This window comes from Corapipo altera, unplaced genomic scaffold (assembly GCF_003945725.1).
Source record: "Corapipo altera isolate COAL_440 unplaced genomic scaffold, ASM394572v1 58, whole genome shotgun sequence".
In the NCBI taxonomy this organism is placed as follows: Eukaryota; Metazoa; Chordata; class Aves; order Passeriformes; family Pipridae; genus Corapipo; species Corapipo altera.
In genome coordinates this window covers 10,875,210-10,902,495 of record NW_020884898.1, presented here as the reverse complement: position 1 = coordinate 10,902,495, position 27,286 = coordinate 10,875,210, and the positions used below count along the sequence as shown (strand labels likewise).

At 37.9% G+C, this 27,286-nt stretch overlaps 1 protein-coding gene across 5 annotated transcripts in view; it reads right to left on the bottom strand.

Moving 5' to 3' along the window:
• The window catches only part of ROBO2 (roundabout guidance receptor 2), a 1,057,727-nt gene that overhangs the window by 50,025 nt on the left and 980,416 nt on the right, over positions 1-27,286 (bottom strand). For 4 of the 5 annotated variants that reach the window (XM_027648665.1, XM_027648666.1, XM_027648669.1 and 1 more), the window contains 6 exons: positions 22,253-22,377; positions 19,314-19,485; positions 13,205-13,387; positions 11,107-11,133; positions 3,946-3,988; positions 2,264-2,391 (listed from right to left, as the gene is read on the bottom strand). In XM_027648665.1, the coding sequence (XP_027504466.1) occupies positions 2,264-2,391; positions 3,946-3,988; positions 11,107-11,133; positions 13,205-13,387; positions 19,314-19,485; positions 22,253-22,377 (678 nt within the window). The remainder of the gene's footprint in view (positions 1-2,263; positions 2,392-3,945; positions 3,989-11,106; positions 11,134-13,204; positions 13,388-19,313; positions 19,486-22,252; positions 22,378-27,286) is intronic. The other variant, XM_027648667.1, reaches the window with a different exon arrangement.

Here is a 27,286-nt window from a genome sequence, read left to right as displayed (position 1 = left end):
ACATTTCTGGCAAGAATGAAGAGGTATCATCTCTATACAGTCATTTTAAAATGGAGAACGATACATTGCACACACTTGAAAGGAAAGTTGTATAGATCTCCACCAGCCAAGAACTTTCAGTCTTTCTTACTAATAAGCTGAGGTTCTCCAGACATTCTGGGAATTTTCAGTACAACCATGGATTACTTTTTTGACCTCAGTGAGATGTATGCATTAAGCACTCAAAGAGCTATTAAATTGCCATTTTAGAAAGTGCCATAATCACCTAGTAAAAGTCAAGTGTGATTTTCCCACTGAGTTGTCATAGCAAAAAAACCCACAGTGTACATTTCAGACCAAAGTTGAACATGCATTTCCCACTGGATGCTTTCCCCAGACCTCTCCAAAATCCAACTTGTTTTGTAATTCTTGAGATAAATGAAATAGGGCCAAAGTATTTCCAGAGGGAAGTTCTTTCCTGCTGCCTCAGGAGATGCAGTACCATTTTGTGGCCTTACATGACTCCAGCTCCAACCTGTGCTTCCCATTCACAGCCTTGCTCTCACATGCCTATCTGGGACATAACATGGATCTCACTTTTAAGGGCAATGTCAGAACTGCTTGCCTCAGCTTCTGACTTTCCAGTGATTTATTGGCACCTTACTGTTTTTAAAATGCTTACAGACCTTTTATATTATCATAGATCTTTTAACCAGTAGGAGTTCTCTCTGTAATGTTAATATTCTATATATATATGTTGAAAGACATCTAACTTTCATCTTTAATGCAGAAACATCCAATCTCAACTACTGAAACAGATAGGGACAAGTGGTCCCAAATCAACCAGAATAAAATTGTGAGCTCATCTGTAAAGATCATGGGTGGAATTAAGCTGCTGAATTTCAAAATGTAACTGTTTTATCTCTTGCACAAATTTGGACCTATGCCTCAACCACACTGAGGCCAAAAACTTCAAAACATGCTTCCAATTTCTGTCATGTAGAGCCAAATGCTAAAAGAAAATGGTAATTTTTCTGTATTATGTGAGCTTAAGAAAAGATGGAAAAGTACTGAAGGGTTTTATTTTCAAGATATTCACAACAAAGAACCTGGCAGATATTCAGTTGCCTTCTAAATATTATCAAAAGTTTTGCTTACTTTTAAATAGTTTTGTATGACAAGAGCTTTACAACATTTTTATATAGAATATAAATCTTGTGTGTTTTGTTGTAATTTGAAGTCACAGTAGTCAAACCACAGGCAAGAGGCTTTGCATGGGAATGTATAATTGATATGAGGGATGATTTTCAGAAGCAGGTTCTGGTACAGTTCAAAACTGAATTCTTTTCACATTTATCAATTTGATGGTTTTATAGATTTTTTTTTACATTTTAATGCATTTTTGATATATAAGATTTTCTTGATTTTTGTTTACCTATTCATGTCTTAAAAATATTTATATGTTCATTTACACTAGAAAGTCTTGTTCTGAACACCACTATGCAGAACTAGCTGTGCTATCACAGAAACCAAGGGACTAACAGAGAGATGTGAATATTACTGTGACTTTTAAAATTCCCATTCTTAAAATTCCCATTTGAATAAAATGTTTCAAAGAAAATAACTCCTCTAAAGATTCATGATCATAACAATAAATCATTACCTCATCTCCCCAAAGGTCCTCCCTCAATTCAAAATGGAAGTAAACCCCTAAAAAAATCTAAATAGGTCCCCTTTGTATATTCTGTCCTCCAACATGAAGAAAAGTTGGTGACTTTCATTAATTCTTGAAGAATCTGTAATTCATGAAGAATCCATAATTCTTCATGGATTATGCTTGAGACTGAGAGTAGACCCTCAGTAGGAAGAGGATGGGTAAGGTGACAGCAACAATGTTCTCCTGTTCTGCTGAAGGAGCATTCTTCCAGCATCCCCCCAGTTTTCCTCTGCCCTTATGGACATCTTTTTTTCCCTGGCTATATTCCTCTGCCCATCAGATTGCTTATCTCCACACAAAAGGGAATGATTTTGAGCAAGATACATTTCTCTTTAGATCATAAGCAAACCCTGTCTCACCACTGTGGGGTAAATTAAAAACTAGACCTACCTTTTAAAGAAGTAAAAAGCAACAGAGCAAAACTAACATTTTAAAGTAAATTTTCAATCAAATCTAGAATCACACATAGAACTATAAGGATAAAAACATTACACAGTATTTATCATAAATGTTAACTAATGGGAGCCTGTTGTATACTACATGGTGAAATAATAAAAGGAAAACTACCTCCACGACCAAAATTGCCAAGATCATTGGGTCCACTAGTGCTGTTGTTTACTGGCAGACTTGTGGCAGGCCAGGAGTCTGCAAGCCAAGGATAACTGGGGTCACTTGCATTCAAGAGACCTGGTCGACTGAAGCAGAATAAGAAAAAGAGATATACATACAAATATATACATATATATTTAAAATTACAACATCCGTGAGACAACTAGTGGTCAAACGAGCCGTATCACTGTTCTCCTAACACCACAGGTAACTAACAATTTAGAAGACTTTAATTTATTTCAATTTAAAATTGTGTAGCCTTGGATGATTTAAAGACCTTGAGCAGTTAATTAAGGTTATATACAAATCAACTTTGTCAGTAGAAGTGGGACTAGGCAGCCGTCGTGACTCTGCCAGAATCCAAATGAACTCCGTTGTCTGTGTGAAACAGGAGTTAGGCAGCACCATCACGGGATCCTACAACAGGGTTGCATGATAAATTACCACCTCAAGGGAGCCATCACTCAAACTGATTGCTCCATATCAGCCATTTCCAGGACTTTGGGCTACTATTTCTTCCTTCCCTTGCATCCCAAATGCACGCCTGTCATCTACAGGCTGGTAACTCTTTCTTTGAGCACTCTTGAATGGTTTAGAGGCAAACAGGTTTGAGTAGGATTAATGGAAAGTCCACAGCTATCTCTATCTGCCACTACGGCATGGCTTTTATATCCCTGTAATTCCCAGCTTTGAGAGCAGTATTAAACAGCGAGCATGTGAAAGAGAAGGCACACTCGGGCCATAAGGTGCCATATCTCCCTCACCCCAGGATAAACAGAAATTTAGCAAGGCAGGTGGATTGTTTGTATTTGTATTTAACAGGGAAAACAAATAATTTCCTGCAGACACCCCCCTTTCCCCAAATGAAAACAAAAAGCCATCCGCAGTTCTGCAGCTTTTCTAGGTTATTAAAGCACTCATGAAGTTGGAGCAACATCTCCGATCGTTGTACTTTATAGACCCCTGCCTGGCACAATCCCTAAGAGAAACATCAGTTTCCATGGAAACAACAATAAGAAGGCCCAGCCATGTTCTCGCCACATCTACTTGCTCTCATTAGGCCTAATCTCTTTTTGCTAAAATATCGATTAAACAGGAGATTGGAAGTTATTACCAGGGCCTAATTACAATCTCCATATTGGCAAAGGGAAAATAGATGAGGATATATGGGCCCGTTATCAGCTTTTATCAATTTCAATTGAGTAGCCAAAGTTGTGGAATCCAGTCCTATCAATCTACAGCCTATTCATCATCCATGAATCATTTATTTCATGATCGATTAACTGTAATTGTTCACTCACAGCAATTTAGGGGGAGCCAATAAGGAGTCTTAAACAACAGCAACTTCATTTGCTAATGTCTAATTAATGCAATAAACATCCTGATAACAAATGAACACATTCTTTGTGATATTTACTACTCATTTCTTCCAAGGCATCTGGGAGATATGAAACATCTGGGCTCGATTCCTACAAAGTGCACAACAAATAGGTCATTAAACCCTGTGGTAAGCTACTTAACTCCTCCTAGTGTTGTCAGTTTTCCCAACGATCTGTTATGACCCAAATGCATCACCTATAGCATGTTTCAGATCCCTAATTTTAAAAATAATGGAGAGACCTTTATACAAAGAAACATACCTTCCATTGCTCATTAGTCCTCCATCTCCTCTTTGGAAAGTGACTGTGTTTTGGTTGGGAGAAAACAAAACAAACAAACATACACACACACACAAGCACATACATATAAGACAGGGAAAAAAATCAATTAGTAATAATTAAAAGTAACAATTCAAACTGCTCAGTGTCCAAGATAGGAGGTTTCTTGGCATCATCACTCAATAAAGTACAGAAATTATAAGAACAGGATCAAGCACATCGGGGTTACAGTTTGTTCAGGATTTCACTGCACGTTACTGACTGACACCAACTTGCTCTGTAGCTTGCAAGGCAAACCAGCCATCTGGGCAAAAGGCCTGAATTTACCACAGGTCCCTTCATATGGCTTTGCCTTGCAAGACTGAGCCATGTGATGAAATTGTTTCTTGGCATGCTTTTGCTTCAGTACATAATGACAATGCACCAGTGAGTTAATAACATCATGTCGTAATGCAGTAATATAATGTCACCACACAAATATGCCATTTCTCAGGACAAACAGTCCTGGGAAAGAGGTGGCAGCTCTGTTACAGATGAAGGGATGGAAAAAAAATCATATGGCTACACCATTTCCATCAGAAGAAGAGTTTAAGAACTAGCAGCCACACATAAATGCATACACGCCAGTGTCACCGGGAAGAAAAAGTGTTTCCAGTCTTCCATCCATGGGGGATGCTAAGGACATAGAGGGAGGCAGTTGTTTTTATGTCTCCATTCATGGATGTTTGACAAAAAACAGCCTCTCCCTTATCTATCTTATTAACAGGATTACATTCCAGGGCAATACAGGTGAACCCGCATTACTGGTGAGGTGTTAATTGACAACATTTGATGCTCCTTTTTGAAGCACTGGCAAATATTTTGAGTCAAGGCCAACAGACTACTCTGGTCCTCAGTGGCAATATCCCATTATTTATTGTCAAGCATAGATAAGGCAGACTATTAAATTATATCAATGTCCTGGACATCTGCATCCTTACAGGCCTCTGACAAGATGAGGGTTTGAATTTCAGAGAGGAATGGAAAAGTCTGTGGCCAGATTATTTTGAAATAAGGTTTGGTTTGGAAATACTATTTACCTTTGTAAGACATACATTCCCATAGTTATATTACAGCTCCCAGAATATTTGCAAGATTTTCCAAGTATTAGTCCAAACTACACTAATTCAGAATTAGGCTATTATACACTACTCTAATCAGACAAAATTACTACACCCAATAGGAATTCTGTGATCATTAAAAGAATTAGCAATGGCATAAATCCACTGTGAAAATACTTCTGATACCTTATAGAATGCTTGTCACTTTATTAACTCCTAAGATAATTTCAGAGTCTAGATTCAGCAAAGGGGACAAAACTGGCCCTTCTGGAAGCTCTGCTGGAAGAGTGCTTGGGTAGGGTGATTAATTATCCTTCACTGCAGAGCAGACTAATATCAATATCAGAAAATCACTGCAGTCATATGTCACATCAAAATGGTTTACAGCTGAATTTTGAAAGGATGTAATCAAACCAATTAATGAGAAGAAAATCAAAATGCAAGTATGAAAAGTATTAAATAAAAGTCTGCTATTGAAAAACGAGACATGGTAATACACTGCAGGTAATTAATTTTAGAGCCAACGCTACTTTCTCTAACAGGCTGTCAAATGATTGTATCACTCGTTGTTTAAAAGTAAATAATCTGAAGTGCTGTAACTATCATGAATATACAAAAATGTGGGCACTGCCTGGCTGTTTCAAAGTATCTTGGTCAAAAGTACATTAGATGTTGCTTCCTTTCTCCTCCTCCCCTTCAAATTTAGTACTTGATTTCTTCAACTTTCTGCATTTGTCAAAGTGACAAGATATAACGAGAATGAGAAACAAAGGCTAATTCGGTAACAACCCATAATAATAAAGTTTACAGATTTAAGGGAATTCCAGTAAAACATATTTTCTAAAAAATGCTTGGGATTAATGCTCTTTTTCAGATTATCATCCACCAGAAATAATTCTGAAGTTATTTTGTCACCACTCATGTAGCACATACAGGTGTGTGAGATTTTGACCTTGCATATCATATGGAAAAAAAAATCCCAACAGTATTTGTGGTCTTCAAAATACTTATATGCCTTGTGTACATTTATAGAGCAAATCTAAAATGGAGGAGCTAGTAGGAGATTGCAGCAATGTTTGCCTGACACATTTTATTTTCTGGGTAGTCAGGGATGGGAGAACTCCAAGGCAAGCTGTGAGAAACATATTGGGAAGACATGGCACCGAAATCTCTTTGCTAGAGCCACAGTTGCTACAGGTTGGCTGTGGCATATGAGATTGTTGAGAAGAGACAAGTATCACAGCATTTGCTCCTTTTTCTTCTACCTGTGTATCCTTGTGGTAGGAACCACTTCTTGTTTTGGTTTATCTTTTTTTTTTGCCTACATTAATCTTACACCCTCCCAATAAAAGCACTGTTTTTAGAAGAAAGGTTCAGCTTAGTTTATTAAAAAAAAAAAAGGAACTTATCTTGCAGTGACATTGTTTTTCCTGGGGAAGACTGTGCTTATGTGATGTGTATGGAACTGGGAAGGAATACAGGTTCTTTCATTTACCCTCCACCCTGTATACCAATGTATGAAGTGAGAAAACAAACAAGGAAGTATTTTAGTTATTTACTATGCTTGGTGGAAAAGGTTCTGGAATATTAATTAAGCATGCCAAAATTCCTCTCAAAGTGTGGACATGTCACCAGGATGCTACAGAGAAAAAAAACAACAAAACCTATTCCTGATGCCATCCATGAATGGGCTACCTAAGGCTCGATAGAGAAGGTGCCTTTCTTTTAGCATCAGTGTTGTGAAAGGAAAGACAGCTAACAACAGAAGATACGGTCAGGCTGCCAACACAAGTACTATGTTTATCATCCCTGCCATACATTTTGTCAGCATTTTTGCCTGCAGTTTGATTTCTGCAATTACAAAACAAGTCTAAACGCCTGAATAGAAGCAGACTTAATGCAATGCAGGCTTGTAGATGTCACTGTGAAAATAAAACACACAGACAGCTGGCTTTATTTATCCTGCCTCCACTTCAAAAAGCAGCAGAGCAATTTCAAGGGGCAATGCAAGAGGAGGAAGGGAAGGATGTCCCTATCACTGACCCACCCATCTCCCTTGCTTTTTATCACCAAGGAAGCAAAACAGCTCTTTGCATCTGATATATGTTCTTAGAAAAGCTGAAGACCTGCAGGGATGAGATTGGTTTTCAGAAGAAGATGAAAAAATAACCCCTGCATAGAGAGATTTGGAAGGAATCCCCACCAGCTTATACTTCAAGGACTGTAAAAATGCAGAAATATAATCCAAAGTGCATTTTAAATGCATAAATATTTCAGGAAATTATACTGTATATATTTGTATGAAAACCAGCATATGTTAAGGAGCTTTTCAGATGCTTTTTATTAAATATATAAGGAGGTACCAAAACCATTTACTAATATTATCTGACAAGGTTAAACTTAATCTTCATGCCTGCTAGAGCTGGAAAAATATGAATGTATAGTAAGTCACCATTCTGAGGCAAGAAAGCTTTAGAAAGCTTTAGAAAGCTTTCTGTATGCCTATCTCTAGTAGGCCACATTTTCCTACTGCAAATGAAAACTTTAATGTTGCCAGCCAAGTCTCATTCCTTTTTCTGATAAGCTGTTTCTCAAATATGAATGTAGATTAATCCTCTTTTAATAAGCATTAACTCAGAACAGATAATCAGCACATAAAAATTCCATCAAATCTTCTGTCTACCTTTGGATGATTCTGTCATACAGTTTATCCACATTTAACAGTTTCAGGAGTTGCACATAAAATGTGTAGCATTTCCTGATTCTCTATCTATTTTTAATTTGGTTTTTGTTTGTTCAGTTCTGTGAAATCTTTAATCCCAAGGAGCACTAGTCACTAAATAAGCTTATCTACTCATAAGTGAAAATACATATTTACCTTTTTTTGCATGGCTGATGGCCTAGACACTTGAAAACACCTGAGTATTCAAGTGAGTGGGTATTGGCACAAGTTTGAGGGCACAGGAAAGATAAGGAGATAAATAAACAAATTTTGTTTTGTCACTCTAATACAGCATTGAAATAATTCATCTGTTATACAAGAAGTGTTCAGACATCTCTTTTGTGCCATCTATCTTTGTATCTCGTGCAAGCCCATCATGCATGTTTATATCCAGGCAATTGTCCAAGTAAAGTGTAACCAGAAAAACACCATAAAAACCCCAGTACAGTAGTACTTTAGCTTTCACAGAAACTCAGAAAAGTATCTATCTTTTTATTACCGAAGTGATGGCTGAAAAGTAGTAACACTTGTATTTACTGTTTCTGTGCCAGATTTGGGGTTGCTGATAGTATGTCATGGTCACAACAATGTATAGTTCTGGTACAGCTGCAGATGATGACACTACTACTTATCAATTGTAATCTAACAAACATACTAGCTAATCATATGTCTTGCAGTATTGATACTACTGAGAATCAATGCCTGATGAGCCATGCTGGGGGAAAGGGAAGTGCAAGAATAGTGATGTACAGAATTGTGGCTCAGTAACCACTGGAGTCAGTTCAACTGAAAATAACCAAAAAGATTTAGCTACAACTTTCAATGTCATTTTACTTGTGACCATCTGAGCAATCTCTCAGTGCTTATGAAAATATTCACAAAGACAGAAAGCTTAATGAATTTAACTAAATCAGTTATTCTTCTCTGACAGAAACCGTTACCAATTGCCTGACATTTGCTGTTTGCTCTTCTCCTACATGGAGTGTTACAGTAGTTTAGTCTCACTGCAGAAATTATACATCTTAGGCTCCTAATAACAGAATACAAATAACAAATGATCCTAGTGAATGACCCATAATCTGAAAATTACCTGAAAGAATATTTTTACAGGTAATTATAAAACTGCAGGATCCAGACTTTTGAACAACTATTTTGTGTTCTAAGTTCTACACACAGGCAAATACAGCTGAAAAAAAAACAAACCAAAAAGTATTCACATCAGAAATAATGGGGGTTTTGTTTTGTGTGTGAAATAAAGTAAGTATATGGATGTTCCATTAAAAGATTCAATTCTCTTTATCATACAATCAAATGTGCATGTTCTGCAACTCTCTGAAGGATTTAAAGCAGATGTCTGAACAAAAGTTGTGCACCTTCTAAAATCTGAGTGTATTAGGATAAATTCATCTTTAGTAAAACTTCATTGACAGCTGTCTCTGATGGGATTCTGAAAGCTACATACCTCTCTCTAAATAATTATATCTAAAACCAAACCATTTATGAATCATAACTTTGAAGGGAACAACTCACAGTTGTGAGTGACTAACTCCCAGAAGCTCAGATACGTTTGTCTAAATTATATATTACCAATGGTAAATTCAAATACTAGAGAATTAACAAAGTTTCTTATGGAACTCTGGATATAAAGATAAAAAATATGGACTATGTAAAAAAAAAAAAGGAAGACTTTTTTTTAAATTAACGATTGTTTTCTTGGATTTGACTACTGGATGACTTAGGTTCTCAGTGCCTCCAGAAATGATGACGGGCCAGGAAACAAAACTATGGGCAGTTTTAGTCCTACGAAGTCCACAAGATGTCAGAACTACCTTTAAAAAAGCACATTTTTGGCAGTGCCTCTGACATATCCTAGTTACCCAGCACATGTGGATCAAGAGCATTAAATCATGCACAGTCACTGTGGCTCCAGCACAACGCACATGTCAATGTATGCTACAAACACCATGGAAAGTTGTGTTTAAAGACAGCTGACAGTAGCATAGTTATAGGAACCGAATGCAAAGATGAATTATTTAATTTTGGAAAAAACCCTACATTGTCTCTCAAAGAAAAGCCAGTAAAGCATTTAGGTTAGGAAGTGTTGTGCCACTACTTGCACTAACTTGGCCATACCTGCCTGGGAGCTAGAGGAGCAATCCTGAGTCCCCAGGGCTTTTCCACAAGGACACTTCTCCCTCACAATGTCACAGGCCCTTGGGGCATATGCCAACACCTTCACTCCCCTGTCCTGACAGTCATTTGCCCTTTGCTGCTAAGGTAAACACACAAGCTGTGGCTGAAGACAAGCAAGAGTGAGAAAGCAGCTGCCTGAGCATGAGGACTGGTTCAGCAGTGCAGTGGGAAGACTGGACTCTATCACACGGATGGCAGAGAGGACAGGAGAGGAGACAGCTTTGGTAAATGAAACTGAGGGGCCAAACTACACATAGAAAACTTTACAGACTTCTGCTGGAAAATGATGAGATTTATTGGTCTTTTACACTGTAACACTCAGATACAATTATTTTTAAGTTTTCAAATGCTGTGATTAGGTATGAGAGCAGAAGCTATTTATTTGTATCAATTATTAGTATTAATTCTATACTCTATTATTTTCAATTAATGTTGAGTATTAATTCTATACTCAACATCCATATGTTGAACAAGCTGTTTGCAACCTGCTGTTTCATCCACACTTCGTTTATCCTTCACATATCTTTAATTGTGTTTATGATAATGGTCTGCCGTATGCTATTTTTTTTAAGATATGAAAACCAGGATACCAGCTTTGAACTGGGTAGTCAGAAAAAACCAAAATACTTCAATTCCAAAATCCCCGTAAAGGAAATGAGTGCATCAGTTAATCACTAGATTGCCTGAAGATCTGAACACCTCACAGTAAAGCAAACATATGCATAACTAAGAGCTAAAGTGGAAGCAAGTTCCATTACTGCAAAAATGTTCCAGATACTTTAGCTTTAAAATCAAAATTCAGTTATATATGACTAATGCTTGTTTATGGTAAGCTAGTTCAAGCATCTTGTCCTGCAAATTACTTTCAAAGCTGCATTATTTCAAGGAATTAAATGAGTAAGTATGCAGAATTACAATGACAGAGACATTAATGGTGGTAGATTTTATTATGTTTCCCTTGGATCACTAGGGAAATAAATACTACATTTTTATCACAGATAGGCAGCTGAAGTATTTCTCCTTGTATTGGGTTTTGATTCTGCATATCTCACATGTTCATAAACACTTAGATAGCTAATGTTTGCACTGATGTGTTGGTGAAGTAAGAGACAGACTAATGGACAGTACCTGCAGGGGTGAAGGTGAAGGACTGAACTGCAAAACAAGAAAGCAGACACATTGTGAGTTACACACCCCGAGAAAAAGCGCTTATTGCAGGGCACGAGTTTCCTCTGGAGTTTACTCAAGTTGGGGTTGAATATCATGAGCAGGACATTACAGCTGAGCTTAAAGCACTAACCAGCCAGCAGCCAATGAGAGACGATGGTCGGAAAGATGAGCAGTGAGTTTCAACAGTCACGTTTGAAGACTCTCTGTGTGGACATGCTGTTCTCCAAACTGAAAACATTAGGATGAATTTTGAAGCATGATCTGTTATCTACATTCCTTGCTGACAGCATACACGATTTCATGATGCAATGTTCACATCACACTTAGATGCAGCAAACTTCATGAGAAGGAATGAGTTGCAGGAGACACAGTTTATTATGACTATTATAATTACTTACAGCTATGTATTTAAATGTATAAAAAACTGCTCTCAATTCTCCCCTGCTCCCCCCCCCAATATGTCAACTCACATACAGGGCTAATAATTCTCCTTTTTAAGAAAAGACTAATTTTAGCTTGTGTCCAAAACTCTACGTAAGACTCTCTTGTAAGAGGAATAACAGCCCAACTGTCCCTTAGTATGAAAAATCTTGGGATCTAGAATGATATTTCATAGAAATACATCTATAAGTGTGTGAAAGAGATATTAGTTTCTCAGTTAACAACACCCTACCTCTCAGAGAGTAAAAGTCACTGCTGTTAAAGAAAAGAAAAAAAAAAAAAACCAAATCGAGAATGCACAACCTGTGAACGTCAGAGGTCACATGGTGACACAAGATGAGGTTCCCCAGAAACCAAGATGGTCCAAAAGCCACCGCTCTCCTTCCTCTTGTCCTCCACTGCTCACTTCACATTTTCTTGACCTGCCCTGTTTCACTAAGTCAGTGGAAAACAAATCCAGCAGGAAGGATTGAAAAATAGCACGGAATAGTTTCCTTCTGGTTTAGTGAGCCCAGGCAGGACACTGAGGAGTCTCATGATGGCCAATGCTAAGCTGAGAAGGACATTTCGGCTGTGAATGAATGTGGGTTTTTGGCAAGGAGTTAGAGATGCTCAGCCACTAAGGGAACCTGTGTCCTCAGGTTCATATGTGATAACTTGTTACAGAAGAGCGCTTGTGTAACTTCAGTGTGATAAAATGTCGACATTAAGTATGCTGTGTCCTCAACTGGGCAAATCTTGCTTAAAAAGAAATTTTTTTCTATTTTTAAATGTTAATAAGCATTTCTAGAGAACCTGTCCCAATACCTGAAGAACAGGGGAGTTTTTGTGTGTTAAATTAGGCTTCAGAGTGACCTTCAGATTTATGGGCATTCATCTGACTGCCTAAAAATTTATAAGAATCCTGAAATGCTGAATACACAAAACAAGGAAGTTGGGGAAAGATGAAAATATTTTCATTTGGCAAGTGTATTTATTTTTCCAAATGTAGTTTTCAAAAACTAATTTGTAACCGGAACAAACATTTGGTACAAGAGGACATTCCAAGATGTTCTACCTCAAAGACAAAACTTTTTATGGTTTCTGCCATAGGTAAATTTTGACCACACTTCTCTGTCTAACACATCACTCTCCTCTTCCAGCTATAGGTATGAAGTCACTGATTAAGTACCTCCTTTTATTTCCCATGCACATGGCTTCAGAGACATGGAAATGCATGGGAATTAAGGAAAAGACCAAATACTCTCTAACCTTCCTTATGAGGGTCTAGTCTAGTTCATATTTGAACATATGAGTAGAGCTGCACTGTTAACAGAGTGCCTTCTGAGCAAGGAACAAGAGGTAAAGTTAGTCTTCCTTGTGCTTTTTTTTTTCCTTTAATGCTAAATGTGCTGGAGATGTAAAAATACTGTCTTATGATAATGATGAAATGTGGTACCGAGCAGTGCATTTAAAGCTTCTCATACAACAGCAGTTTCACAGCATACATTAAAAACAAGCATACAGAATTCACCCAGGACACTTTTGCTAGAAGTTAAACGTGTTTTTTAAGTAGGTTTAACTGTTCTCTTCACAACCAAACCTGATGAGATGGTAATAAAGCTCCTGTTCTTACCAGCATAATTGCTGAGCCCCTTCCTCTTCTTTCTTCGCCAGTAGAGCCAGATGCTGAAACCCATCAGAATCACCCAACATGCCCCACCGATGCCAGCTATAAAGGCAGGCTGTTTGACAACATCAGTGATTTGCTCAGTTATGCTGTTGTTATTTTCAGTGATGACAACTTCATTACGGCCTCCTGCAGGAAAGAAATTCAAAGGAATGTGGTTATTATGGATTCTGTAACACAAACAGGAAGCAAGGACTGCAAATGAAAATTGGGGGGGGGGAAGTAATGGACCTCAAAAGAATTATCCACAGTAGAAGAACTTTAAGGAGTAGCAGTGCACACCTAGTGTTTCTAGAGAGTAAATCCATAGCCATTTTGCAAACACATATTTGAAAAGATAGATCTACAGCACACTCTCAAGTAATCTAACAGATGTAAATCCAGAGCTCTTTTTTTATATACAATATACATACTTGTTGGTTTGTTTTCACATAATTACAGACAGGATACAATAATGAGAAAATGGATTATAGGAAACTCTTAAAAAATAAATCAAGCAATCAATAAATAGCTTTTTCCAAATGACAAATCCAAATACAAAATATGCTACAACATCAGAAGACAGTTTCTTCTCTCATTGCCGTCAGCATGCCAAAAATTCTTACTTAACTCATTTGTTTTCCCTGAATGTTAGAGTTTCCAAATTTGAAATCAAATATAAAGTGTATTTTCCAGAAATTATTTCATGGGGAAAACAATCCATACAAATTCTAAGCGCACCAGCTTTGACACAAAGCAGAAAAACACATAGTTAACTGCAAACTCTAAGCAATCACAGCAGCAGATGCTATTTTTTTTCACGTACAATATGCATGACAAATTCTTAACATTAACCCATAAGAAGTAATTATTACGTAGAATCCCAACTAAAGTGACATGCATCAAAAATTACTATATAGGATCTTAAATAGTACATTACATTAGAAAACTGTGAATTCCAGTAGATGCTTCCTTTCTTCCCCCCCCCCCCCCCCCCCCTTCTCCAAAACGGAACTTTTTCAAAAGAAAAAGCTTGATGTCTGGCTGGAAAACAAATGATCATAAAAATCTGAATGGAAATTCAGGAAATGCTAAAGTATATTATTCTAGGACCAGCACTTCTCTACTTTAAATCTCCCCTTGTCAAAAATAGTTAGTTTTAAAATTAGGAAATGCAGAACATATTTTTCTGCAAAAAAAACCCCCATGAATATTGATTCTATGTACATTTGATATAAACTGCCCACATCTGCAGTTTTGAAATTCGTGAAATATTATCCATCTTTTCCGGTAAAAGCATTTATATAGCTCAATCCTTGAAATGTTTATGGAATATTACCAGATGCCTCTATGTGTGCTGAGGAGCTGCAAGAGAAGCTATTCTACTGAGACAAAAAAGATATAAACACTATGACTCTCAATTATGAAAGTCTATCACACACATATAAAGGTAGTCGAATATTTCAATAAAACACTGAAATGGTCATTCAGAGGAAATTATGAAAAGTATTGTATCATTATGCCTTGCTGTGAAAACAGGACATATTTATTTTCTATAATTCAGCAATGGTTAGATTTACCACTTGCTTCTTTCAACGGACCAGCTTGCTGGCTTCAGCCTAAAGCCACCAAACAGGGTCACTGGCCAAAACAGATGTGAGAATTCTGACACTTCCAGTTTTGCTCCACAGACACCTCTTTGCAGGTGACCCAGAGCCAAGCTGCCAATGGAGATCCCTCACGGAGAGCCTGTTGGGCTGAGCATGCCCTCCGTGCCCCACTCCCTCAGGGACTGGCTCTGCCCAGCACTGCCCCAGCCAAGATGCAGCTTCAGGCCCTTGATGGTGTTCAGAGCTGGGCTGAGTTACTCGGGAAGGACCGCGATGCACTGCATCACATTGCTATCACACTGCTGATGATCTCAGGGGTTTTATTAAGCTTTCTCTCTTTCAGCACCATGTCAATATTTAGTACTGATGACCGTCTGCTTCTGCAAACAGACTGTTAAAACTGTGCTAGAGCTTGGCTTGCTTTCAGTCGTTCTGGGCAAGAAACAAAACGGGCTTCCCGCAAGCAAAATAGGTCCCGCAGAAGAACGCTGACAGACTAGGTCTGCTAATGGATAAAAAGGCAGTACACCAGTACTGGTGTCATCTGTCAGTCTACACTGGCCATCCTGATGAGCTCTACTAATACTAGGGCCTGGGAGCTGCAGCTGTCCTTTCCCATGCTCTCCTCTTTTGTCTTGCCTCTTCCAAAGGCGCAGTGGCTTCCAGTTCTGATGCAGTAAGGGAGAATGGAACTGAGTGAGTACTTGTAACAAAGAAAAGAAGGGAGACAGCAGTGGCTCCTTTTATCTGATTTTCCCCTGTTTTTAATGGCCATGGAACCAACTATAGGTGCACCCCGTGCTGAAAGAGGAAGGGCTGTAAGTAAAACTAATAGAAAGAGGTACTCTATGGCATGCTCTTCCAGGACCACAATTGATTTTCTAGTAGAAATCAGGAAGGGAATCCACGTTGCTTTAATTGCCATTAACTTGGAGTTAATTTCTGTGCCCTTTGGAAGAGAGGTCAAAGCAGTGGGATGGTGGGGAAACACGTAATTCTGGCACTGCTTCAGAGGCAGCTCTGCTGCCATGCAGAAGGGCAGGCAGGGATGTGCTTCGAGAGACTGGCTTTGGGAGCTGATGCTCCTGGACTCAAGAAAAGTACAAGCTCTGTCCACTAAAGCCTCCAAAACATCTAAGGATCCCATCTTCTTCTCTAAAGTCAGAAACGAGTCTTTTTAGAATGGAGAATGTGAGAGCAAACCACAAAGAGCCTGGGGAGAGCTTTCGGTGGGCTTTACTCTCTCCCTCTCTTCTAGGGGAAGATGCAATCTGTCTCCAAATTACTTTCTCAAGTTTGCAGTCTGGCTGCTTGCTCTTACCCTTCTGTGCCTAGCAATTACAACTGCAAAAGTAATAATTCATTTAAATGTCAAAATAACATATGCTTTGTGAATTTGATGATGGAAAAATAAATGGATACAGATGAACGTTACCCGCTGACGTTTGATGAAATTAATATAAGCGTTGGGGGTTGGGGAAACAAAAGGCATTAGTTTTATACTTCTTTATATAATATTTAAGCAGAAGTAATAAATATGTCATCCAAGGTACCAGTGCAGTACTATTTCATATACTGCAGGTGTTTCTGTAACAATGCTGTCAGTTCAACTAATTAGAACATAGACAAGGGAAGTGTGCGACCTGTAACGCTCCATTGTTCCTGAAGACAAAAACATAATGAAATATAATGTCTTCCTCCCATTGGAGAGTAATGAAGAACAAAACTAATTTGTTGGACCAAAAATTAATTAGACACATCAGATTCGATTGTACCTATTACTGTGAAAGTTTGCAGCTGTTCCTCATATTATTATGCCAATGATGGAATGTAAGAGTGAACAGGCAAACTGATGAGGAGAAATAATAGTTATGGCATTAACCAACATTGCTGTTATCTCCATTCCTGTTTCTGGTTCTCCGGTAGAAAACTTTTTAGCATATCATTAATGATCATAAAAATTTTATTCTTGATTGTCTTTTAGTGTTCCATAAAATTTTTCAACATCCCGCGTGAAGTATGGGCACATCATTCCTGTAACAGTGAGACAATTTCTAACTAAAGAAATAATATACCTCCTACTGCTCCATATTCTCCAGGTTTTATTTTCTGGATTGTCCCAGGTCTGTTATCTAGAATGGCTCTGGGAAGCCAGAAATTGATTATCCACCATGAAAAATAGTTATTTTAAGAAAAGACTTTCTTAGAAGAATAAATCCTGTATTTAAGAATAATATTTTCCTTTTTTATACACTGGACTCTGTATTTCACGACAATGAAAGTCACACTGCTTAGAAACACAGCTTAACTTTTCTGCATCACTGACCTACTCTCTCCATAATTCAGTATTTCTGGAGTCGCCCATTCTGTTTGCAAGCTGTTCAATAGTATAGTTAATCACCAGGCCATATAGGACTCCATTATAATACAATCATTCATTAATGTTTTCACATTCATTAAGATGTTTTGAGGTTTATTCATTAGATCACTTTTAATCCATCCAATTAGTTTTTTTCATTCACTTAAAAAAAAAAAAAAATGTTTTATGTTTTTGATTCCTAGTCAAACATTGAATGGTAACCAACTCAAGTTTTCCAGAAATGGTATCACTTAAACACTGCTACCTTTATCAAACAAATTTATAGTCTGAGAAAGAGCTCTCAGAAATTAATAATAATAAAGGGGGTCTAAAGAAAAAAGAGACAGACCATATATGTAGTAACCAAATCCAGCTTTGGGCCACCAAAAGAGAAAACAGAAATGAGGACAGAAATATAACCCAAACAGAAGGTACTCTCCTTTACTTTTCATGCAAAAGGCTCTTAAATGTGCAAAGATGCCACCAGACAGACTTGTTGAAGCAGACATTCTGGGACTGGTTTAGGAACAAAAAAATATCACTAAGATTAATGAGATAAAATTAAGTCTCTAAATGCCAACCAATTTTTGTCTTTTCTTACTTTATTTACACCCTAACATCCCTTTCCCTCTTCTGGCAACAATACAGATCTCTCCACATTTAACTCTTGATTATACCAGTTATTTTTTTGGTAAGGAAAAATTCAGGATGAAGGGTTGTACCCAGATGCGAGGCTGAACATTCTGGGAATCATCCAGTGAAGACCTTTGGTGCAAGTTTATCTCAAAAGACACAAGTCTACTCGTGTACTTAAAATGCAAGACACTTATGTGCTTCGCTGGAATAAGCGTAGTGCCTAGTTAGATTATTTCCTTAGTGAAATAATAAAAGGAGGTCCTGCTCGAAGTGGATGCAGTGACAGACTACTCTTACAATATCAATTATTGACACAGAGGTCCAAAATCCAACCCTATTAGGTGATTTCTTACTTTCAGTCGTAGAAATCTTTTTTCCCCCTTTTCTTTGGTGTATCTTTGGCTGCCTTTTTCTAAAACCAGTGCTACCTTCACCTTCACTCTTGTATTTCTGTCTCCAGTGACAATATATTCAAAGTTGAAGTACTCTATTTTCTGCTTTGATCAGTGGGGAACCTGAATATCATTAAACATTTAAGCAATGCTTAGGGGATGGCCTTTTCTAAAGGTCTACACATAACAGAATAGTCCATCTTTGGGACGGTGTGTTGACAACATTTTCTAGAAAGAAAATATTTAATAACAACAAAAGTCCCACAAACAAACAAAAGTATACTTAAGTAATAACTAAATTAGGTCATACAGATAAAAGCACCAGAATTCCAGTATTATGTACTCAAAGGAGGTACTGTTTTGCATAGCTCAGTTCAGGTTTACTAATTACGATTACTTCTCCTATTCTTCCATATTGTTCCTGCCTTTATGTTTTATACTTAGGAAAAATTTCAGAAGAAACAGAATCTGTGTTTCCCTCAGGTCAGGAAATCAATTCTGCATGGAAACCACTACTAAGAAATGACCATTTCAAAGGCAGGGATTATAATGCTACCTTGGTTCTCTATTTGGTCTAAAGGCCACTTACTCTTTGTCAGAGGACATTTGTCTGCTTGGGATATCTGAGAAACTGATATCTGAGAAACTGACTTCAAATGTTCAGAAAACAACTATAAACAGTGCCTTAGGCACCAAAGGGATGAATAAGGCAATATTACAGTCATCTTAGCAGAGGGAAAAGGGAGCTCAGGCTGTTAGTTCCATAAATCCGTCAAGCTGCAGAAGTGGTAAATTCATTAAAAAACCCACATTAAGTCAGTTCCACTAGACAAGCTGCTCTCTCTTTTATGTCTTGGGAACATACTTCCCTCCATTGGCTACAAGAACTCTGCATGAAGGGAAGACACAACATCAGCAGGCAGTGGGACATTAAGAGCTAACTAACCAGCTCTATTCAAATCTTATCTTTTGCTCCGTGGATTTTTATGCTTCCAGAAGTGATTTATGAAAGCATTTCTAAAAGAAAAAAAAACAAACAAAACAGGTAAAACAAAACAACAGAACAGACAATCACTTACCAATTATTATGGGCTGTGGCTCACTTTTTACTCCCACACCTGCACTGGTGCTTGCAGCAACTTCCACACGGTACTGAATACCTGGATATAGGCCACCTATTACTACAGACCGAATGGCTGCATCTACTGTTTTGTTGATATGAAATCGAGTCTCATTACCTAGGCACCAGATCTGGGACAAAAGTTGATGTGTTAAAATAGATGAAATTCTTCACACTCACACAATCGTGCATAGATATGACATATCAAAGCATTTCATGACAATCACTTATTTCAGGCTTCTTAACAATGGTACTGTCCGGGAATAGCTGAAATTAGAATGATTTAGCTCAGCAAACTGTGCCAGATTAGCACAGGACCAAGCCAGCTGCAAAAACTGCATGCAAATAACTCTCTGGACTCTGGCTCTCCATGGAATGCAAATTCTGTGGTTACACTTCTTAGAAGCCCAGACCAGATCATCCAAGTGAAAAAGATGTTATACATTAACTAAAATCTTTTTCAATAACATGATTACCACCAAATCTGTCCTTTAAAAAACCCACATTTTTTCCTTCTGGATTTTCCACTGAATAGCAAAAAGACAGCAAATAATGCGAGAACAGGTTGAAACACTTCTTAAAGAACAAACAATTTTCAAAATTCTTTCCAACTTCCTTTTATTGGACAACAGGGATATTTGTAATTTATGAAATGGAATAAGTACAGACTCACTTTTTACTGCTGCCTTTGTGATTACTTACATTGTTTAGGAATCCAGATATCAGTTCCTGGTTCAATTACTATCTAATTAAACAGGAAAACCACCCTATAATCTCAACTGGCATTTTGTGATGAGAACTCTCTATGATTTCAAGTGCTACGTCTGTCTCTGCTATTTTTTCATAGGTTTCTCCAAAGAGGTTTCAAAACCAAGACCTTCTAGGGATACTTCTTCAGTTAATGTTATCTGCATATACTGCTTCTGTATTATTTAAAAATGCATTTACTACCTCTCAAGAAAACCAATGCACAAATACATCACATGTACAGTCACATAACAATAATAGCAGAAGAAAGCACTACTGCTGGAACCACTGTCAGCAACCAACTGATGCATCTGAGCAACAGCAATGCTATCTTTACCCTTATTTTTTACCCTGTTTAGTGTTTTATCACATCTTCTCTTTTTTTTTTTCTTTCTTTTTTTTCCTGTGAAACACTGAGAAAGATTTGAAGGGAAAAAAACTCCTCTGTTTTCCTAAGCTCAATGAGATCTGATTCGCAGGCCAGAATGATTAGGGTGAGAAACTGTTGCATTCATTCCTTTTCTCCTTATCTGTCCTGGTCTTAGTTTACAGCAGCTATGAGATGCCTCTAAATAAAGGCATTTAATTCATAAATGAATTTACAGGTGCTCCTTTGCTTGAAGCAGAATCAACAGATCTACTTTCAATTTGTCAGAAACTGTACTGTGAAACCTCATCAGACATTTTTTACTCAGGGAAATATTAAACTGCAGCACAGTCCTAGCAGCCAGCTCACTAATCAGGCAACCACCTAATCTAACACAGTAGGGATGTAGTAGGTAGTGACTCCAGCTGTTTTTATACACAGCCCGGAGGTCTGAGTACTCACCTGGAACATGGCTTCTATTAACCATCAGCCCTCTTTGTTTCATATCTACATATTTTGTGGTTTAAAAGTGTGCTTTACTTATTTGCTTGTAAGCCCTTGACGATTTATATTGACTTATACTGGAGTCAGGACCAAGATTAATTAAGCCAACAGATAATTATTAATTGATATGAAAATTAGATCAATAAAATACCGGGATTAATAAATCTTGATATTGACTGAAAGCAAAACAAAGGAAGCCCTGTCCTAAACATAAATATTGTGAGTATTTACTGCATCTCTCTGACCAGGCAAAAAGGTGGAAGAAATTGAACCAATTAGTTGATTTAAAAGTCAAGCACCTTCTCCCTTCTTCATGCTGTGTTCCCTCAAGGTACCCCATGGCCAAAAAAACTACATCTTTTTGTGTGAAATAAGCTGCACCCACCACTTCCACCCTTTGTGGAAAGTAGCAAGAAAGCTGCCCTGGACTATTTCAATTAAAAATTTCGCACCTGCTGTATAAGTCAGCCACAGCAAGGCTGATTTACCAAGCAGTGTGCTCCATGGTCACAAGCCTGCCATAATGCTGAACCTTGCCCAGTCATCTCCATAGTCCTCCAACCCAATAACACTGCATTTCTTTCATGTTGCCAAAATATACTTGTGCCAAAGTGATCTCAGTATGGAATTACAGACTACAACAAAATTTAAAGATAATATAAAAGGAGTGGATACTTTGAGCTATCACAGCAACAAAGAAAAAGAATATACAACCCAATGAAACAACTCTCATGTAACAAACTCTGGATAGAGTAGTTCTGTTCAACCTGTCCCTCAGAGCAAACAAGCCAGCATTTTAAGTTGTGAAGCTTGACAGAAATAGTACTTAGAAGAAGCCTTGTATTCTCCCAGAGCCACAGTCCTTGACTTTGCCCTTGAAGTGTTAGGAGTAGCATTTTTGCAGGGGAAAGAAAAGGTATCTTTCCTGCTAGCTTTTCTGCCAGATTAAAGGCATTCTAAGACAGGGACTTCACTGCCTGTCTTTAGAGTACAGAAGCCCTTAACAAAAAACCCCTCTTGTTTCATTCCACAGCAGGAAAAGCAAGAAAGAGAAGTACTGTAAACTAGCTGGAAATTACATCTTCCATGGTATTTTTTATTTTTAATATAACAGTAGTACTGTTTTAAAAAAAAAAATCCATAAGCAGTAAGTCCTCTTTCTCCACATAATTACAAGGGCAGCTGTAAAAGCTGTCAGAATCTAAATCCATAAACATGGCTACTTTTCAAGTAGGCTGTTTCCTTAAACACACAACCCTTCCATTAGACATCATTTCTACCTTATACTCCTGGATGACTCCATTTTGGTGATCTGGAGGGGGAGGATCCCAGGAGATGCTGATGCTCGTGCTGTTGTGGTTTCCAACTGTCAGGACAGTAACAGACTGAGGAGGGGCACTTGGAGCTACACCAAGGAGAGAGAACAAACAGAAGCAAGACATTAATCCATTTGTTAGAGCACAAAGTCTGCTGAAACCCTGCAAGAGCAAGCAGGCAGTATAGAAAGTTCACACTCCCTGCAGGCCTAGGTATGCACATTTTGTTAGGCACTGTCAATTTTGAAAAATGCCTTTCTGGAGAGAGCTGAATGACAATGTGGAATTTGTGGCAATGGAGAATCAATACAAATCACTCCTCATTTATTTATATTTAGCATTTCTTAATTTTGCATTGGAACTGGTCTCACTCCAGCCTTTGTTTCCCATAATAAACATGGATAGTTACATATATATCAACTAAGTCACGTGTGAAGCTGCTTCATCTGGCCTGAAAAGTGTTTTGGTTCTTCTTTCTCCTCATAATAATAATAATAGGATCGTTTTTTGTCTCCTAATCATTCTTCAGGAAGACATTAACAGGTTTAAACATAAAACCTTGCAACTCTGAAGTGGAAAAGGGTTAAAGTGTTCATGGCTTTACATCAAATGCCAGTGAATACGGCAGGTGCTAAGTTAGGTCAGATATATACTTATGTCCTTTTTTTCCCCTAGGCAAATTGCTTTCTCTTCAGAGGCCTGTTCAGTTCAACCATTCACAGCTGTTTGGCTGGTCACAGCATACCAAGGCCAATTCTACAAGACAATTGCTTGCCAGCACCCCTAGTTGTCTAGAAGTGTGAAAAAAAACAAAACATAGTTGTTAGTGATCAGGGCTATGCTGGCAAAGCCCCTGCTGCAGCTACACCAGCAGCAGGGTGGTTTTGTTGGCTCTGGACATGTGGACTGGGAAGTGGAGCAGAAGCTCAGCTATGGAAAAGTCTTCTCTGTGAGTATCTGCTGCATCTCCAAGCAGGGCTCTCCCACCATAACTACAGCAGCCAGTGCAGAGGGCTGGGAATATGGCCTTCCCCAGCCACTTAAAACCTCTTGCAGCCCCTCCCTGCCCTTCCCTTTCTTCCAGGTAAGTGTTGAAACACCACCACAGTGGCAAGATAAGCCACTGAGGTCGAGTGTGTTATACTAAGGTATGGTCCTTGGGGGGAAAAAGTTATTGAGAGTAGCTGCTCTGAAATGGACCAAAAATCCAACTATTCCATTTATCCCAGTCCATCTACCTAGTCTTCAACAAAACTAACGAAGAGGCTAGGAAAGAGTGAACTAATAAAGTGAGTATATATTGATACCTCTCCAGGACAATTTTCCAATTCACAGAAGCCTGTTGCTTAGACACCTTCTGTTCCAGGGTGATGTCTTTGTGTTTAATAACTATTTATGGAATTTGTCTCCCATGTATTTGTCATTGTCTTTAATATGATCTTAAAACATTTAATATGAAATATGGATGCCGATTTTGAAGACTTATAGTAGACCTTGTACCAGAACCTAAAATATTTATCAGTCCCCCACCCCAGCTTCAAATCTAGATAGCCCTCTGGTTTTGGGCATCTCACATCCTGTGTTACAGCTCCCTGACTCCATTGTCCTGGTCTAGAGTGACTGAACTCTATGGTAACAGGGCTCTACTCTTATCTTTAACAGACATCCTGAGTGCATGACCATGCTTGGACCATGTTTCTCAGAAAAGCCAAGACCTCTGGCATCTTTGTATTAAAGCCTGGCAGGTTTAACACAACTAAGCACAGCCCAGATATCAGAGGTACTCAAGTCTACTGAGCCAATTCAGATTTTCTTATTGTTCCCCATGACCTCTTTGAGACTGGCTGTGTTCCCACTTTGGAAGCTCCTCAGTACTTGACCTGGCATAGGCTCAGGGAGCTGAGTTCAAATCTTTACCCTGATAACCCTGAAGAGTTGGAGTACTCTGTTGCAGGAAGGATATCACTTCAAACCAGGGTATCAGAGGTGGAGACAAGGGACCATACAAGATTATATCAGAAAAAGAAAATACTTTAGACAAAACAAGAAACCCATACTACAGTCCCTGGAGGCTGCACATTTCGACAGCTACATTTTCAGATGCCGGTTCAGTTGCAAAGCTTGTAGAGCTTGGTATAGTCCTTGTGACCTTGCCTGATGCAGAGAAACAGTGCACTGGAGGGGAGAAATGGAGCTGTATTGTGGACAATTTGACTCTTAGCCAGCTCAAGTGAAGCACGGAAAGGTGGCCTTGGGCTACTCCTTGCAACTGTGCAAAGCATAAAATTGGGGAAGTTAATAGTTGCATTATGTGTTTTATGGCAAGGGAAATAATTTGCCACACAGTAAAACAATTAGCATTTTAAAAGTCTTCAAGATATTCAACAACAACAAAACCGTGAATAAATGTATGTGTGTGATATTAATTAGCATATTTTAAATGAAAATAAAAATCATAAAAATGGTAAAGCTTAACACTGTATAACTCATTTTTGTTTTTAAGTACAATGGAACTTCAGTACAGTGCTCAAATGTGTGCACTTTCATTACTCAAACAAAAAGGGCATTCAGAAATATAATTTCTTATATAGACATACCTGGGGGGATGGGGAGTGTGAATGCAAAGAAATGTAAAATGAATACCATACTCTAACATTTAAAGAAAAACATACTGTATTCATTTATTTGTCTTTGCATTTAAATGCTATGAGTATTGTAGTTAATATCCTACCAGTACATGGTGGGGTTTTTTGGAGGATACATGATAACTTGCAAGCAAAATTAAAACTGCAGCTGAAAGTATAATTTTAAGAGTCAGACTAAGGTGAGGAGGAACTGACAGACAGCAGCTGATAAAAGCTAAGGAGACTTCCATTACCAACTGTCTTATTTTTATGATGACAAACAAAAGACTACTCCAAAAAGTTGTTCCAAGAGAGATTTAAAACAGTGGATGCAATTGAAAAAAAAAGTCATCTGTCTCTAGAGCAAGTATGAAGGAAATAGTGAAAGTGATACAATAAAATATTTGATTTAGCCCCTCTTTGTATGTGTGTACACATGTATGTATATAATAGTTCTGCTTCCTCTCTCTGATAATATCACTCTGTAAGCTGGCACCATGATATAAATTAAGCCACTCGTCTGACACTGCTGCAGTTATTAAATAGATCACATTGAAAAATAACATTTTTAAAACCATTTTCTCATTTCCCTTGCTGCTGGCTTGTGGAGAACACCTTGCCTGCTTCTTGACAGGTCAATTATTCCAGTGCTCAGCTTCTTCTTACAGATATGAAAGAACCCAAATCGCTGCTCATCTTTTCCAGACGCAGCCAAACAGAATTCCATTTGTTACCTTCACAAGGCCAAAGAGGCAGGAGATGGATGGATACTGAACTGTGACAAATGTCTGATCTAGAGGAAAAGTCTAACTGCAGCAAAATTGATTTTTGGAGGTAGGCCTCAGACGTAACATCGCATGTAAAATTCAATCCAGCAGAAAGCTGCCACTACCTTTTGGTCGTACTTTGCCTTTATCAGGGCTATTTGTTTTGATGTCACAAAAAACTTCCAACCCGCGTATCACTCTTCCAAATTATTTTCTAAAAATAGCATAGCTGACATTTTTTAAAAGTCAAGCCTAAAAAAGCTCATTTTCAAAATGGAATCACAGGCGACACAGCAAGTGGGATACCTTTAAATAGACTGCCATCTTTCTTCAGTGGATGAGAAGCAAACCACTCTCATTAAACATTTAGTCGGTGCTATTTTTGAGATACACGAACACCCATATAATTACAAGGATAACATGAGGAATTAAAGGAAATATCTGTAAAACTGCATCTACCAAATGCCTTAATTTTCTCATGGAAGTATTTAATTTTATCACCCAAAGAAGAGGAAAAATTTTTTACAGGGGCTGACATTTGTCAGGTGATAGTACTACATGTTCTAGGCTGACATTTTTTTGAGAAGAGATAGTTGTAAACAGACTCCTTGAAGGTTATATTAATCTACAAAGCAGATCCTCGGCTGTGAGTTATACATATCTGTGGGCATGAAATTTTTTTTAAATCCTCACTATGTGGAAAGCTATTCCACATGAACAAAGTGTCCTTTAAGGTAGGAAATTACGTGACAGGCTCTGCTGGGAGCTGAGGTTTACAAAAGAGAATGTCATTCCTCAAGTATTTTATAGAAATAGACAGGAGGCATAAAATCTTCTCTTTTTTTTTCAGTAGTTCTTAATTTACCTTTAGCAAGAGACAGTTAGATGAAGCTAAATAAACATCAAAAATCAATTGAAATTGGACAAGAAGAAAATCTGCTAGCGAGAGGACAAAATCCTATATTTTAAATCTAGGAAAGCAGTTTCATCTGTAGAAAGCTTTTTACAATTTTTTTTTTTTTTTAAAAAAGCTTTATTCAGACTGCTGCAAAGATATTCTTTACCTACTGATTTAGGCTTTACTGTTTGAACAAAGAACTGGGAGCCATAAACTCTCAAATTCCAAATGAGACTTGAGCAATGCCTTCCTACACACTCTTCTACATGTTGCAGTGCAGTGAATTTCTTCATCCATAACGTGCAAACTCCAACCAAGTCATCTTCAGGATTACTTACATGTTGGGCAATAATCATAACGAATCAAAGAGTAAAGTGAGTAATAAGCAAGTCTGTTCTAGAATTAAAAAGTACTTGGCAATCAACGCTAAATTAAACCTCAGGAGACCACCGTAAATGATTAAGATGCACCTTCAATAGGAAGGAAAGAGTGCACTCAGAACCCTTTGAAACCATATGAACATTAGGAAGCTTCACCAATATCTCTCCTGTTTTGAAAAAAAAAATAGAAAAAAATCAGTGCAACAGAGAAAAGAATTCTCATTGTTATGACCATCTTGCGTTTATAGGAGAGATTCTCCAGTCAAAGGCTGCATTAGATAAGTAGAAAGACAGGTTTCTAAGAGAAAATTATTAAAATTGCTTATATC